Source organism: Euleptes europaea, chromosome 13, assembly GCF_029931775.1.
Source record: "Euleptes europaea isolate rEulEur1 chromosome 13, rEulEur1.hap1, whole genome shotgun sequence".
Lineage (NCBI taxonomy): Eukaryota > Metazoa > Chordata > Lepidosauria > Squamata > Sphaerodactylidae > Euleptes > Euleptes europaea.
In genome coordinates this window covers 17340452-17358008 of record NC_079324.1, presented here as the reverse complement: position 1 = coordinate 17358008, position 17557 = coordinate 17340452, and the positions used below count along the sequence as shown (strand labels likewise).

The window sequence follows — 17557 nt, the reverse complement described above, 5'->3', positions numbered from 1 at the left end:
TTGGAAGAGCTTTGTCTTGCAAGCTCTGCGGAAGCAAACAAGGCCCTGCAGGGCATTTGTGCCCTCTGATAAAACATTCCACCAGGACGGGACCACCACAGAGAAGATCCTCACCCTGGTAGATGAGAGGCAAGCCACTCAAGGGCTGGGCACCACCAAAATATTGTGTTTTAACACACACACCCCAGCGTATAGTGGATAAACAATGGGTAAGGTTGCCAACCTCCAGGTAATAGTTGGAGATCTCCCACTATTAAACTAATCTCTAGCCAACAGAGATCAGTTCCCCTGGAGAAAATGACCACAATGGCAACTGGACTCTATGGCATTGAAGTCCCCCCCTCTCCAAACCCCGCCCTCCTCAGGCTCTGCCTCCAAAATCTCCAGATATTTCACAACCAGGAGCTGGCAACCCTAACAAATTAGCCTAACTTTAAAAAAGGCTTAACTAATACAAGCTTGGCTGTCTTAGGTCCTTCTAAGAAGGAAAGTACTAAATGCTAAATCTAGGTCTTTCGCATGTTTTGCCCTGTGCTTATGTAGAGGCCAGCATGTGTCCTGCTGCATGTGAGTTGCTGTGAAATCAGCCACTGAGCCATTTCACATTTCTATGAATCGGGCCTCACTGTGAACCCTGAAGCCACTGAACTTCTGAACAGGGAGGGTGAAGGGAGTCAGGCATTTCAGCTGGCAAAGCCTCCAGCACGTGAGCCAAGGGGGTGCTTGATTGCCCAGTCATGTTATCTCTTCCTGTCTCTCTCAGGTTCTCCCGCAGCACATACAAGTACCAAGATAAGCAATTTATTGAGCTACAGATGTAGAGAGGCCCCATCTTTATCATAGCTGCTGTTGTAGTGTACTTGGCGTCTTTCAAGCTGTACAAAAATGTTTAGATTTTTTTATTGCTTTGAAAATTACAGCTCCTTCATCCTAAGCACCCACCACCACCACCAAGCGGCAGCCCCGATGCCAGAAGGCTTTACTTATCTCTCCAGTTCAGTAAGCTGATGCTAAACCCATCATACGATACAAGACAGGCACAATTTTTTTGGAGCTCAGCTAAAAATAAAAGCTGCCTTTGAGGTTGACCCCACCCACCCTTCTACTTGCTTGTGGATAGCAGAGAGGGTGGAGACAGTAAGAAAAGTTCCCCCCAGCACAATAATCTACAATTCTTCATTTCAATACTGGAAATTAGAAAACAGCAAAAGGAAACCAGAAAGGGAACAACAGAAAATAAATGTCAGCTCAAAAGAAGTAACAGTTTGCATATTTTTTTCCACTGTGGGTGGAGCTGTGAATGTAAAACTTTTAAAAATGGTTTATTATGGTAAATGATACATGGCAGTGAAACTTTAGGCTGAAGTCCAATAGGTGTTCCCTTACTAGGGGCACCTTAATACAGTAAAACTGTAGGGAGGGTCTTCCTGAGGGATGGGAGGCTACAGGAGGGAGAGAACTACACAGCCAGCGTGGTGTAATGGTTGGAGTGTCAGACTAACATCTGGAAGACCCAGGTTTGAATCTCCACCCTACCATGGAAGCTCACTGGGTGTCCTTGGACCAGTCACACCCTCTCAGGCTAACCTACCTCACAAGGTTGTTGAGAGGATAAAATGGAGGAGAGGAGAACAAGGTATGCCGCTTTGGGTCCCCACTGGGGAGAAAAGTGGGGCATAAATGAAATAAGTAAATAAATAAATCTTGCCAACCCACATATTATGGATACACAGGTTCGGATCCAGGTCCCCACCCTCTGTCCTGCAGGTTCCCCTCAATTCCCACAAAAATTGTGCCTGATCTGCATGCAACTGTGTTGCATGTGATGAAGGGATTTCAGCCTTCCCTTCTGCACCATTTTCAAGATGTGCGGTGGCCCTGGGGGGATGTTATGGGGCAACCCACATGCACACTTCTGGGTTTCCCCATAACCATCCTAACAGTGCCCTGCCCTGTTTTCGGTCTGGAAAATGGTGTGTGTGGGAGGACTGAGGCTGAAGCTCCTCCTCTGTGCATGCCACAAGCAGTTACAATCTGATAAGCACCTTATACACAGCAATTGAGAAGAACCCACAAATCACATGAGTCTGTTAAAGGATACAGGACCCAACCTGCGTAATGCATACAGTGTGAATCAGAGGCACAATCCTACCAGCAAAAAAAGGCTAATCACACTGCAGCTTGCTACTCTCTTACAATAACTGTGCAGGTCACAAAGAGGGAGGCAACTGTGAGAGCTTCTAGACCAGTGGTTCCCAACCGGTGGTCTGTGGACCCCCAGGGGTCCGCGAGAACTAAACCAGGGGTCTGCGAAACAAAGTTATACCACCAGGGGTCCGGCACGCAGCTCTCTCCCTCTCTCTCAGTTGAGCTGCGGCCGCGGCTCAGGGGCCGTGTGTGAGGTAAAGTGCCCTCCTCCTCCTCCTCCTCCCTTTCCCTCTCCTCACAGCGCGGCTGGGTTTTGCATGCGGCGCTCGAGGGCCGGCGGCACCAAGGCCGGCGGCGGCAGCAGCCACTCAGCGGGCAGGATTTTCCCGCTGGTTTTGGCTGGCGGAGGAGGCCCAGGCGCTGAGGACGGGCGGATGGCAGGCCCCCCGGGGAGGGAAGGTAGGAAGGAGCCCAGGCGGCGGCAGCGAGGAGGAGGTGGTCTTGGATTTTCCTTCCCGTGGCGATCCTCCTCGGCCTCCACCCCATTCCCTCTTTATAGGGCAGTGTCTTCTCCCCCTCGCTCGTCCTCCTATCTCCCAGCCGTTTGTGGGGAGGTCCCTCGCTGTGCTCCTCTCTCGTGACGGCTTCCTAGAGGAGAGGAGACGTATTGGCAAGGGACCGGCTGGGCCTCAGTTCCCCCCGGCCCCCAGGCCACTCACGCGGCCACCATCCTCCCTCGCCAGCGACGCGACCGAAGGGGCGCTTGTTGGCACGCGTGCTGCCCTCCCGGCTCCCTTCGTCGGGGACAGAAGACGGCCCCCTGGGCTAGCCTCCAGGCATGGGTTGCCCCCCTGTGCGGTAAGTATGCGGCGTTGTAGAGGGCCTGCAACGGAAGGGCTAACAGCCGTCGCGGGACGGGGTTATTGGCCATTTGTGAATGGGAGGTTTTGCCTTGGATTTGCCTTTCAATATAAAGTTGTTTGTATCATTGAAAGCTCTGCTATTGTGTTTTTCTTTTAAGGCAAAAGATGTTAACATATGAGTTGTTTTTTCTAAACTAAAACCTCAGTATTCAGGTTAAATTGCCGCATTGGCACTCGGAATTTTTATTTTGAACCTTGGGGTCCCTGCACCGAACAAAAAAGTTCTAGTGGTCCCTGGTCAAAAAAAGGTTGGGAACCACTGTTCTAGACTTAGCAGCTTCTCCATATCCTTCCTTCTTCCTGAACGCCAAATGTCCGCCCTGGGTAGGGTTGCCAACCTTCAGGTGGTGGCTGGAGATCTCCAGCTATTACAACTGATCTCCAGGCAATAGAGATCAGTTCCCCTGGAGAAAATGGCCATTTTGCTAATTGGACTCTATGACATTGAAGCCCCTCCCCTCAACAAACCCCGCCCTCCTCAGGCTCCATTCCCAAAATCTCCAGGTATTTCCCAACCCGGAGCTGGCAACCCTATCCCTGAGTCTTGGGTGCTTTTCATCAGACATGTGCTGTGAGTAACAAGAAGAGTTGATTTTTATGACTGGGGACAAGAGCCGCCCTCTGCCCAACTAGCAGTTGCTTTGTGGGGGGGGGTGAGGTAGGGTTGCCAGCTCCAGGACGGGAAATACCTGGAGATTTTAGGGGTGGAGCCTGAGGAAGGCAGGGTTTGGAGAGGGGCAGGACTTCAATGCCATAAAGTCCAATTGCCAAAGCGGCCATTTTCTCCAGGGGAACTGATCTCTTGTCACCTAGAGATAAGTTGAAATAGTGGGAGATCGCCAGCTACCACCTGGAGGTTGGCAACTCTAGGGTGAGGCATTTAAATTGTGGCTGCCCTAAGAGCACAGCGGTGGTTAGGGTTGCCAACTGGACTGAAATGGGTCCAGAACCGATGCTTCCTCCAGAAAAGCCTGGCGCTATTCTGCTACCACTCTCTCAACTACCTTACCCAGGAATGATAAGCTGGACACTGGGTGGTAGTTTGCACGATCACCAGGATCCAATTATGTTTTTTAAAGAGTGGTCTCACCACTGCCCCCTTAAGTCTCATCCATGACTGGCACAGATCCAGGAGGCAAGTGGTGGGCTTTACAGTACCCAGGGACCTGTTGACATCGGTCGTGGAAAGCTGGTTGAATTGGTCTAATATTGGAGATGAAGGCGGCCAAGGGGCCTCCTGCTCACTTACTGCATCAATGATGGAACAACAAGACTTTATCTGCAAAAAAGCTCACAAAAGCCTCACAGCTGATAGCCAAATTATTGATATTTTGGGGTCCCTATGATAGGGATGTAAAAGATCTAATTATTTTGCACAGTCGTGCTGGGAGAGAGCTAGCGGATGCAACGGAGGACGCGTAGGAACTCTGCTTCGCAGCCTTCACTGCCATCTCATAGGATTTCATAAACGTCCTATGAGATGTTCTTGCGGCTTCATCACGAGTTCGACGCCAAACCCGCTCCTGTCGTTTGATTCCCCCACTTTTTTTTTTTGGCCACAGCTCTGCAGTACACCACAGAGCCCAGTTTAGGCGAAGGAGATGAGGACGTCAGGGAGCGACTTCACTGATGGCTTCAGACAACCGGCTATGCCAGTCGTCTACCAGCGCATCTAGGGAATCGATAAAGCTCCATGCATATGTATAGCAGCAGCAGCAGCAGCAGCAGCAGCAAGGAAATGCCTCAGCCCTACTTGGCACTTCTACCCAAGTTTTCCTCCATAGCTGTAGAAGAATCTTACCCACAATCATTAACGCAGCTTAACAACACTCCGCGAGGCAGGCTTGGTTTATCATCGTTTTACAGAGTGGCTCCAACAGCCAAAAAACTACACAAAAATTGGTTATGGATAGCAGCCATTTAATATTCTAGCAGCAATTGCTCCCCGATAACTTGTCTCATTACATTCACTAGTTCAGCACGGCAGTAACGATAAAGTTGTCTGACAGAAAATAGTAATATTTTACTCTACTTTTCTGTTTTAAAAAGCCCAAGATTTCCCAGTTGTGTAATACAGAGAGAGGTGGGAAAACCCTTTATAACCACCATATTGGTCAAGGAGATAAATGACTCCCTCAGATAAATGGGCCTACGAAGCTGCCTTGAATTACAACATATTCGCATAAGAACATAAGAAAAGCCATGCTGGATCAGATCAAGGTCCCATCAAGTCCAGCAGTTTGTTCACACAGTGGCCCAACCAAGTGCTTCTAGGAAGTCCACAAACAAGACGATTGCAGCAACATTATCCTGCCTGTGTTCCTCAGCACCCGATACATTCGGCATGCTCCTCTGATCATGGAGAGAATAGATATACATCCTGACTAGTATCCATTTTGACTAGTAGCCACAAATACCCCTCTCCTCCATGAACATCTCCACCCCCCTCTTAAATCCTTCCTAGTTGGCAGCCATCAGCACCACATCCTGGGGCAGGATCCACACGTTAACTATGCGTTGTGTGAAGTAATACTTCATTTTATCAGTTTTGAATCTCTCACCCTCCAGTTTCTGCAGATGACCCTGCATTCTAGTATTATGAGAGAGGGAGAAAAGCTTCTCCCTGTCCACTCTCTCCATACCATGCATGATTTTATCGACCTCTATCATGTCTCCCCTTAACTGCCTTCTTTCCAAGCTAAATAGCCGTAAGCGTTTTAACTGCTCCTCGTAGGGCAGTTGCTCTAGTCCCCTGATCATTTGGTTGCTCTTTTCTGCACCTTCTCAAGCTCTGCAATATCTTTTTTTTAGGTGTGGTGACCAGAACTGTACACAGTATTCCAAGTGTGGTCTCACCATATATTTGTACAAGGGGAGATTTGATATCAGCAGTTTTATTCTCTATTCCTCATCTAATTATGGCCAGCATGGAATTTGCCTTTTTCACAGCAGCCGCACACTGGGTTGACATCTTCATTGAGTGATCCAATACCACCCCAAGATCCCTTTCTTGGTCTGATCCAATTAGTGTATATGTGAAGTTGGGATTTTTTGCCCCAATATGCAGCAATTTACACTTGCTCACATTGAATCTCATTTGCCATTTTAATGCCCATTCTTCCAGTTGGTAGAGATCCTTTTGGATGATCAGAAGGAGAAGCAGGATCATGGCCACTAGCTCCTCCACTTATCCTTGGCCTCTGCATAGGGTGTTGGTGTGCAATGGAGGTTATGCCAAACCTTTCTGCAACTGTCCAGAGTGGAAAGGAGAACAGGATCTGCTTGTTCTTACACACCACAGAAAGTCAGGCCAATTTATTTAATACATGCTTTACAGAATGGCAATGAATCACATTTTAGCCATTAATTGATTATGTCTGAAAGCAGGTAGAGTAGGAAATGTTTGTGGATGATTTGCTACTTATTTTTTACTCCAATGAGTCTTTTACCAAGTTCCACCTTTGGATAAATACCTTAAATGAACATCTTTCTTTCACTGGACAGTGTCATCCTGATCATATTGCTTTCCTTGATCTTACCATATTCACTCAACAGGATCGTACCTTAGCTGTAAAACCCTTCAAAAAATCTTTAGCTAAAAATGCTGGTTTACATTTTGCTTCCAATCACCCTTTGCATTTAAAAACAAGCCTCCCATACAGTCAAATGCTTAGACTGAAGCGAAACTCCACCCTTGAACAAGATTTTCATTACTCCTCTGATCAATTAGAAACATCCTTAGCCCACAGAGGCTACCCCCAGCATGTTTTGAATAACGCTAGACAACGTGCTGCTCATATTGACCGTCAAGATTTATTTAAAAAACATCCTCAAAAGCCCAATCATAAAATCTTTTGTTCCCTAACCTATAGTCAACACTCCCATGCTATACAGCAATGTATTAGGAAACATTGGCATTTATTGAATACCATCCCGGGATGTAGTGAGCCGCCCATTTTCGGCTTACGCCGCACTGCCTCGTTAAAAGACACTTTGATAAGATCTGACTCTTTGAAGATTAGTAGACGTCCCACAACTGTTGGACACTTCAAATGTAGTGGTTGTTCTGTTTGTCCTCTTTCTTTACCGGTTAAGGAATTCGATTCTCCTTCTTCTGATTTTCGTTTTCAGCTCAAGCATTTTTCTAATTGCTCTACTAGCCGGGTCGTATACGCCGTCTCTTGTGGATGCTCCTTACTTTACATTGGTTCCACAATGAGACAGGTCCGCCTACGTATAGGCGAGCACAGGTCCCGGATCAGGGCACGCAATTTTGAGGCTCCCCTTACTAGCCATTTTGTGGCAAAGAAACACTCTGAAAACGATCTGCGTTTTTTTGTTCTCTGGGTCTATAAGGATCACCCCCATAATACCAGTGACGTTCAAAGAATCTTGTTACAAAACGAAATGCGCTTCATCTATCTATTTAACACCCTTACCCCAAATGGATTAAATACAGAATTTGATTTATCCTGTTTTATATAACTTCCCCTTTAAGAGTCAAGTTCTATCTGACAGCTGTTTCCACTTTGTCTTCTTACTTGAGCCTTCTATTTGAGCCTATTTTCACAGTCTGCACCACGTATGAATTTTCTGCTAGCAGCCCGTTTGGGAGCTCCAAATTTATCCTAGGAATTGTACAATTAAGCCCTTGTGGTGAGTTATAATATTTATTCAATATGTCTGTAGTTTGTTATAGAGGTTTTTTTATATACTTTTATATTTTTGTATTCTCATGTTTATAATTTTGGACTAGGCTGATGAAGCTACCTCGTGTAGCGAAAGCGCTGGAATACTTCTGGAGCCGCGTTACCACCACCTACTCCTCCGTTGTCCGAAGAATATGAAATTGACCAGAAACGCAACTATATGCTTTATATGAACTTTTGCACACGTATTACTACTAAGTTATTGTTTCTACCTACTTGCTTTGTAACCTCGGTTGCTTAGCGTTGCTTGTTTATCTTGTTAATTTCGATAATACATTGATTGCACTTGCTACTTTTGCTTGTTTACTTTTGCCTACTACTGTTTATTTGATCAACCTCTAGGTGGAGGCTGGACATCTCCCAGAATTACAATTGCTCTCTAGACCACAACAATCAGTTTCCCTGGAGAAAATGGTTGTTGTGGAGGGTGGACTCTATGGCATTAAACCCCGCTGAGGTTACTCCCCTCCTCAAACCCCACCCTCCCTAGGTTACATTTTCAAATCTCCAGGAATTTCTGAAGTCAGAGTTGGCAACCCTATTTGGGGGGGAACGGCTGCTACATCTTGTTGCCAAGATGGTAACCACATTCTGCATTAAGCTCCTTCAAGTCTTTGGTTATTTAATCTCTAGAAGAGTGAACCTCAGCGATTAGACCCCATTTTATTGAGTGTAGACTTTCCCTCTCTTAAAACAGCGGCGTTTCCTAAAGGACAGACTTTAATTAAATTCATTAGCTCTATTAAGGGTGGGATGTAAAGCTAAGCAAAACCCTCTCTTCCCATGAAAAATGGCATGACCTTTCCATTGTCTTTACAACCTTGCAGTGAAAAGGATAGCATTTCCAGACATTAATATTCTACTTAGCCCAAGGTTGTAGGACGGCTTTGAACCTGGGCATTCGGCCAACTGCATTTGTTAACTATCTCCCATTTAATGCAGCAAAGTCTGCATCCTTAAAGCAATTTATGAAAGCACTCAACGTATTTTAATTTTAGGTTTTGCTTCCACTCCCCTTCCTAAACATTTATGTAAATAAGAGTGCTCCATGTAATTATGAATTCTGTAAGGTTCCCCCTAGGGTTGCCAACCTCCAGGTACTAGCTGGAGATCTCCTGCTATTACCACTGATCTCCAGCCGATAGAGATCATTTCACCTGGAGAAAATGGCCGCTTTGGCAATTGGACTCTATGGCATTGAAGTTCCTCCCCACCCCAAACCCCACCCTCCTCAGGCTCTGCCCCCAAAACCTCCTGCTGGTGGCAAAGAGGGACCTGGCAACCCTAGTTCCCCCCCTCCTGACTCCAAGTTTCATCCACCCAGCAGCCACTTTCCCATAGCAAACTTTTGTTTTCTTCAAAACCCATGTTGTTGAGGGATGGAAAAATGAAACAGTGGCCAAAGTATAAATGAAACTTAACCAAAGTATTGACATGTGTGTGTACAGCCCCCTTTTATGGGCAGGCTGGCAGGAAGCAGGGCCAAAGCAGAGGTTTGGAAGCAGTTCTGGGGCTTTTTATTTATTGTTGTTTTTATTGTTATTACTGTCATTGACCAGAAAACAGACCTGGGTCTCTTTCTGGGACATTTAAAAAGTGGCAGGGAGAAGGTACAATCAGCCCTTGCTCCTCAGTCCATTTCTCCTCTGTACTCCCAGGGTGGTGTAGTGGTTAAGAGCAGCAGACTCTAATCTGGAGAACAGGGTTCAATTCCCCACTCCTTCACATGAAGCCTGCTGGGTAACCTCGGGCCAGTCACAGTTCTCTCAGAACTCTCTCAGCCCGCGCGGAGGCAGGAAATGGCTCTGAATGACTCTAGCCTATGGGCGTAGGGTTGCCAAGTGCCAGGTGGTGGCGGGCAAACCTCCGTCAATCCACCTGGCTGCCCGCTGACCAGCTGAGGGTCGGCGGGCAATCTGTGCAGGCAGGGACAGGTCACTTCCGGATTGCATTGCAAAGGGCCGGTTTCCACTCAAACTCCCAGTTTGAGTGCTAAAGGCCTGTTGCGATGCAGCACTTCTGGGTGTAAACCAGGTGCAACCTGCCCCACCTCCACCCCAAAAACCTCCCGACGAAGAAGAAGAGGGACCTGGTAAGCCTACTACGGGGTTACCATAAGTCGGCTGTGACTTGATGGTGCACACACACATACTCCCCCATAGCTGATTTCCCCCAACCAGCCCCGTGAACGCACTAGAAACTTACCTCGCAATTTACACGCGCTGAGTACAAAAGAATCCAATACGACTTTAAATTTCTGTTCCCACCGCGCTGCCTTTCTCCCCTGCATTTGAAAAGCCCAGACCGGCACGCTCCCACGCATGCCCAGTCGGCGCTCCAAGCAAGGACGGCGATTGGTCCAGCGTTAGTAAGGGTTGGCTGGCAGCAGGAAGTGGATCAAACACGCATTGCATGTTCCCACTTTCAGGCACCGGGTGTGGAGGACGTGTAATTTTTTTAATTCGTCGTATAAGCGGATGCGCTTAACGCGGCGAAATTGCGCTCTGGAGACGTCCTCAGAATCCTTCGGGTAAGTTAAAGTGGGAACATGCAAGGAAAGCCCGCAGAATTCAGAGCCGCAAACGCGCAGTGCAGACATGGCCCAGGATTCACAGATACTTACTTACAGTAGTGGAGATAAAAGTGTGTGTGTGTCTGGGGGTGGGGGTTAAGGGAGAAGAAATGGATTATTGAGGAAGCAGCTCTCCCCCCAGGGTTGCCAACCTCCAGGTGGTGGCTGGAGGTCTCCTGCTATTACAACTGATCTTCAGCCAATAGAGATCAGTTTTCCTGGAGAAAATGGCCACTTTGGCAATTGGACTCTACAGCATTGAAGTCCCCCCTCCAAACCCTGCCCTCCTCAGGTTCCACCCCCCAAATCCCCAGGTATTTCCCAACCCAGAGCTGGCAACCCTACTCCCTTCCACACAAACACACTTATTAGACGTTTGGCTCCCAGGGACCAAGGTCTCTGCCAGAAATCTAAATTTGGCCTTCAGCCCTAGAACAAGGAGTCAGAGCTGTTCTGAAGATCACAGTTCAAATGGTCCAGGCATATTTGCACAGAACAGCATCTCAGGGACTCCAGGAAAACAATGGGGCTGGATGGAAAGGGATCCACTTCTCCATGAGGGCTAAAAGGGCACGCAAACCGCTCCGAAAATGCAAACAGGTCGGACAAGGACGGGCAGGTCAATGAGATTAGGTGGGAGATGGGAAAAGCTCGCTTATTGAGTTGGCAGAGTGCACTCACACATGGCATTGTGATGCATTTATAAAAGCCCTCCAGGTCTGAAGCCATGCAAACCGAAATCTCCGGCTTGCTATTGACAAGCCGTCGCCTCTGCCAAGTTTGAGATGAGATCAAATCAAGAAGAGACACGGTGGTAATGAATTTACTCTCAGCACTGTATGTTTCTGGCTAAATTGCCATTTTCAACTTTCCACCCATGTAAGGGAGAAGCTATGATTTCCAAAATGTGCTCCACAGTTACTCTTAACCAACTGCTGTAAATTTTATTTCCTTGCTGCATTTTCCCATTATGCGATCAGACTGGTTTTGGCTACCTACAGTACATTTCTCGCTACAGCTGTAATGAAAACAGTAATTTTCCCCAAATGCCCAACTGTGATAGAACCGAGGAAGGGTTGAAAAGAAACTCAGCTGGAATACAGAGACTTTTGAGCAGGCATTTCCCCTTCAGTGGCTGCCATCTCTACAAAGCGGGTGACTCTGAGCGACAGTTTTTCTTAAAGCTTTTAGTACAGTTATGTTACTCATTCAGTTGCACGGCGGTTCATGTGGTCATTAAAATCTATGTTCCAAATAAGGAAGAAGCTAAACTTTCTATAAATCCTCACCCTGTTGCCAAGGCTATAGAACCTCTTGTTGTTCTCTTATTGAAAGACCATCATTGTGCCATATTATTGGCTCACAACAGTCCACTTTCACAAAAGGTTAAATGAATTGGATAGGGGTTTTTTTGGGGAGGGGTACCCTCTGCACTTAAGGGCCAAACTATATAAGACTCAAGAATTTCTGTGAATGAACTCCCAAGCTTTTGTTTTCAAAAAACAGGTGTGCAGGGCCCCAATTTAGATAGGGACCATGGATAGGGCTGCCAACCTCCAGGTACTAGCTGGAGATCTCCTGTTTTAACAAGTGATCTCCAGCTGACAGAGATCTATTCACCTGGAGAAAATGGTCTCTTTGGCAATTGGACTCTATGGCAATGAAGTCCCTCCTCAGGCTCCACCCCAAAAACCTCCTGCTGGTGGTGAAGAGGGACCTGGTAAGCCTAACCATAGAATGGAGGTAGAGGTAGTTATTCCTCCATACTTTATTTTCTGTACCTGAAATGGCACTGTAGAGCTATTGTTTGCCCTTAGGGTTATCAGCTCCATGTTGCGAAATACCTGGAGATTTTTGGGGCAGAGCCTGAGGAGGGCGGGGTTTGGGGAGAGGAGGGACTTGAATACCATAGAGTCCTATTGTCAAAGTGGCCATTTTCTCCAGGTGAACTTATCTCTATTGGCTGGAGATCAGTTGTAATAGCAGGAGACCTCCAGCTACTACCTGGAGGTTGGCAACCCTATTTGCCCTCACAGGAGTAACTGTAACATACGGGTCCTGCTGAAGACCTGTACATTTACCCCACCAGGAAAACCAGCAAGTCCACAGAGAAAAATCTCATTTGGGTCAGGTAAAAGAACATTTATTTATTTTAAAACATTTATTAGCCACCTTTCTACTTTATAGGAACTTCAGTGTGGCTTACTATTTGAATGCAGATTGAACATCCCTTATCCGGACTGCTTGGAACCAGAAGAGGTCCATATTTTGTATCATTCCACATTTTAGAATATTTTGCAATTTTTGCATATACATAATGAGATATCTTGGGGATGGCACCCAAGTCTAAACACGGAATTCATTTAAATTTTATAGATGCTTTATATATACTTTATACGCATAGCCTGAATGTAATTTTAAACAATATTTTAAATAATTTTATGTGCAGTGAACCATCAATGGCACTGCTGAGGGCCTGTGATTAGTGCCTGCAGGCCGGCTCAAAAGGTCCCGTTTTCGGATTAGTCTGATATTGGATGTCTGGATAACGGATACTCAACTTGTAATAATAAAATACCATAAAATACATAAAAGCCACTAGTTAAAATCGATCATTTAAAACTACTGGTAGGCAGAAGAACTAATCAAATGCCATCGTAAGAGCAGCTTTGCTGGATCACACTAGAGGTTGGTCCATGAAGCCCAGCATCCCATTTCACGCAGCGGCCAACCCGTTGCCCTGGAGGGCCAAGAAACAGCACAACTCGGACACACACACAGACACATAAATAGCTTCTCCAATGCACAATAGTCAATAAACCAATACATACAATAAATATATGGTTCAATAATGTATTTCCTAGCAATATCATGAGTATTTATCACTTAACATTAGTATTTATCACTTAACTAGTTTATCAATAACAACCTACAAGTAGATAAATCACAGTGGGTAGCCGTGTTAGTCTGTTTGCAGTAGTCAAAAAGGGCAAGAGTCCAGTAGCACCTTAAAGACTAACAAAAATATTTTCTGGTAGGGTATGAGCTTTCGTGAGCCACAGCTCACTTCTTCAGATACTTCTTCTTCAGGTATCTGAAGAAGTGAGCTGTGGCTCACGAAAGCTCATACCCTACCAGAAAATATTTTTGTTAGTCTTTAAGGTGCTACTGGACTCTTGCCCTTTTTGACAACCTACAAGTGTTCACCACATAATAAATTCATTTTTTTGTTTCTCTATTTATATATTTTTGAGCTTGCTCACTCAGCCTATTTTTGTCCTGTTCTTGCCCTGACCTGGATAGCCCCAGGCTAGCCTGATTTTGTCAGATCTCAGAAGTTAAGTGAGGTCAACCCTGGCAAGTATTCAGATGGGAGACCTCCAAGGAATACCAGGGTCGTGACGTGGAGGCAGGCAATGGCAAACCACCTCTGAACGTCTTTTGCCTTGAAAACCCTAAGGGGGCCGCCATAAGTCAGCTGTGACTTGACAGCAGAAAAAATTGTTATTGTCCGGCCCCCTTTTTTAGGCCAACAAACAGCCCATAGAGGTTGTGAAGGGTAAGCCTAAACTCTTTTTATCCCTTTGCAGTCCCAATTGCTGTCCTGAATACCTGCTTTTTAAACGCAAAAAATGGGAGGTGGTTCACTGAACTCCCAGTATCTTGTACACTTTAGTTCTAAGCAACACCACCACATAATTCCATTGTCAAGGAGCAGCATTGAAGATGCAAGATCACCCCCACTCTTCTGGGTGGCACGGAGCTCTACATCCACCAGACCCTTTGAGAGCTGGCCAGCTGACAATCCTCATCTACTCAGGTTTCCCTTTTATGGAGGTTATGTTGGGAACCCAGAACAATGCTTCTTCTGTGATTGTACTGACTCTCAAGGCTCATCTAAACATTCTGTGACCTGAGTTGGTCCAGGGGTTGTCTGACCTGAATTGGATCACATGTCAAACAAAGTCAAAGGTATCTGACAGAGGGAGCTTTGACTCTTGAAACCTTATACCCTGAACATCTCATTGATCTCTAAGGTAGTACTGGACTCAGATCTAGCTGTTCTACTGCAGACCAACATTGCTAACTTCTGATATTATGCAGATTGTGGTAGAATCTGAGCACATTATATGTTGGTGGAGACTACGTCTGACAGCATAGAAGGAAGGTGGGGTTTTTTGTTGATTGCCCCTACCAATGTGGGTCCCCCCTCTCTCTGTAGTTGTCTCAGGGGTTCACTGCTTTCAGGGGCAGGGAGAAATTTATTTTCACAAGCTCTGTTCCACACACTAAGTGAAGTCCCCTCCCTGACATGTACTTTGTTTCATTTGTTGCACAGTAATTTGGGTATAGCTTTAGAACAAAAAGCTTTTTATAGATAATAATACTAGCAATACCAGTAGTGCTCAAACAGTAATGAACAAAATGGAATTAAAAATGAAGCAGAAGGTGACGATTATACTGATGTGGCTGTGTCTTATCTACTACATGCTGAAGCCAAAATTAAGCAAAAATCCCATCATTTTCAGTTGCACATTCATGCACAAAGATATGATGGTCTAAACTAAATGACTTTTGTTTACTGAGACTAATGAAGTATAACAATGCTAAATTCCAGTGCATAACAACTTAATTATGTCTCAGAAGCTATAAACATGAACGACTTCACGAGAAGGAATTTTTGCATGGGTGTGATGACAGAAAGAATGCACAATTGTTGAACACACGAAGCGTTAACACTTCAGGGAAGCAGGGCAGAAATGTGGAGAAGCACATGGGGGTACAAGAGTTTACATGACTTCAAAAATTAAAAATTCAAATCTGGATAACATTATGAATACACTTTTAAAATTCATATTGTACTGCCTGGCTATGGGTTTTGCTACAGTGCCTATGCACCCTTTGATTGGTTCAACTGGTGTGTTCTCACAGAGGAAGAGTACAGGCAGAAGGACTGTCTAGCTGCCCCTGGCTAAGCTTCCCATATCCTAGAAAGGGGAGGGACTGTGCATCAGCAGCTAACAAATGCACTGCATGCAGAAGGTCCCAGGTTCAATCCCCCAGATCTCCAGTTAAAGGACCTTCCTCTGCCCAAGGTTCTGGAGAGTCTGTCATCAGAGGAGACAATACTGAGCTCGAGGAGCAAATGGTCTGAGCCAGTAAGAACCAACTTCACATCTGGTGTATCAAGAGCAGAATCCTTGCTATGGTGACAGATGCACACCATTGCCACAGGCTGGAAGCTAGCATATCATATCCAGGCTTTTCATGCAATCTTTCCTTGGCTACCATATCCTTAATAGTTTCATAAATATATGCATAAAAGAAAACAAGTAATTGTTACTAAAGGGGGAATTATATAATAACAACGACCAATTTCAAGGAGGAAATTTGTTCACATTGCTAAAACGCATTGGCGTCTTTCAAAAAAATGCTGTTTGGGATCTGCATGCTATAATGCCACTCAATACTGAAAGCATAGAATAAGTTACAAGTTCATTTTCAGAGCAAGATTTTTTCCCACCTCTGCAGGCTGCTTTATTATTGGCAAGGCCCACTGAAAGCCATCCACTTTTCTCCCAAGTAGATCAGGGTTGTATAAATTCAACACCGAGGCTCCAAAAATTTGTGACACCTCTGGAGCAGTAAAATCAAACTTGTAAATTGCAATGGCCCTGACCTGGATGGCCCAGGCTAGCCTGATCTCATCAGATCTCAGAAGCTAAGCAGGGTCAGCCCTGGTTAGTATTTGGATGGGAGACCACCAAGGAATACCAGGGTTGCTGTGCAGAGGAAGGCACTGGCAAACTACCTCTGTTAGTCTCTTGCCATGAAAACCCCAAAAAGGGGTCACCATAAGTCGGTTGCGACTTGACGGTACTTTACACACACACAAATTGCAATGGTGAGGTTTGAACTTGTTTTCTGCTTTCTCTGATGTTCTTTCAGTGACATGATTGCATCAGCGTCTTGACGGATTGACTGAGAGAAAGAGTGTTCTCTCTTGGCAATACCTTTGTATAAATCTATTTTCTCCTCTCAGTCTTTTTCTGATGCTGAAAGATTGTCACAGAGCACCCAAGGATAAAGGAAAATGCCCGCCACCTTTAGAGATTGTCAGGGCTCTACTGTAAATATCCCTGTGAGTTTACACTGGAATTGTACTGAGTCAGAGCAAAAAATATGAGACAAATAAAATATCATTGTCTGAACACTTCCCACAGCAACACTGAGGGATGACATGGGCTGCATCTAGTTGGATGTTCACAAGTTGTGTAAAAAAATGCAAAAAGAAACCTTGTAGCAAGAAAGCAGGCCTACGGCATGGTAAAGGCTACCTCAATTCATTGTGGCCTAAGTTTCCCTAGACTTTATCAGAGGCACGATCTAGCTGCCTTCAGCATCAGATGCAGTGAGCTATACCCAATGACAGGGAAAACAAAGCATTGGCCTTTAAGCGGCACTCCCTCACTGTTTGCTGCAACAGACTAACACAGATACTCCCGTGACATCTAACCTTGGTATTCTGGTTTTGCTGATCTCAGTCGCCGAGGCTCAAAACAAAACGAAACAAAGCATCAAGTAAGCCTAAAGGACTTACGTGATAAAGTGGCACAGTGTTGCTCTCCGCTAAGGAGAAATTCAAGACCTCTTGCTGCCCGGGCTCAAGCCGTACACTCACAGATGAGGTCAACATGGAGGGGCTAATGGGGTAATTGGGGCTCCCGCTGTTCTTGCCCTTTTTCCGTGACCGGCGGCCAGTGTCCCTCTTGTTGTCTTTCTGAGTCAAAGGCTCCTCCTGAATCACCAAGATCTTGTCATCGCTCAGATACCGCAGGAGTGAATTCTCGGAATCTGGAAGGGAAGAAAGAAAAAGGCAAGACAACTAAGATAACCAAATCTTCACTCCAGTGCCGATAAGAACGTAAGCTTAAGCATACTCATGAGAACAGTCACAGGGGAAACATCAAGCAGGTTCTTCTGAATATTGCAATATGACATTTTCAAGAGTTCCCAATGAGCCGCCATGGTTTGTTCAAGTGGGAGGCATCGCTAGTCCTGAATATTTTGCAAAGCATTTTCCACAGCTCCATCCAACTAAATCTTTGCAGCCAACACAGATCCAAAAGGCCTGTTCTCCACCACCCCACAGGCTCTTAAAGATAAGTAGTTCTTTGGCATGCCTACTTGAACACTGCTAGTCT

General features: G+C 45.7%; 1 protein-coding gene across 1 annotated transcript in view; it reads right to left on the bottom strand.

Moving 5' to 3' along the window:
• Positions 1-17557, bottom strand: part of LOC130486531 (connector enhancer of kinase suppressor of ras 2-like) — a 513126-nt gene that overhangs the window by 142547 nt on the left and 353022 nt on the right. The window contains exon 13 of the mRNA XM_056859816.1: positions 16954-17207. Coding sequence (XP_056715794.1) covers positions 16954-17207 — 254 coding nt within the window. The remainder of the gene's footprint in view (positions 1-16953; positions 17208-17557) is intronic.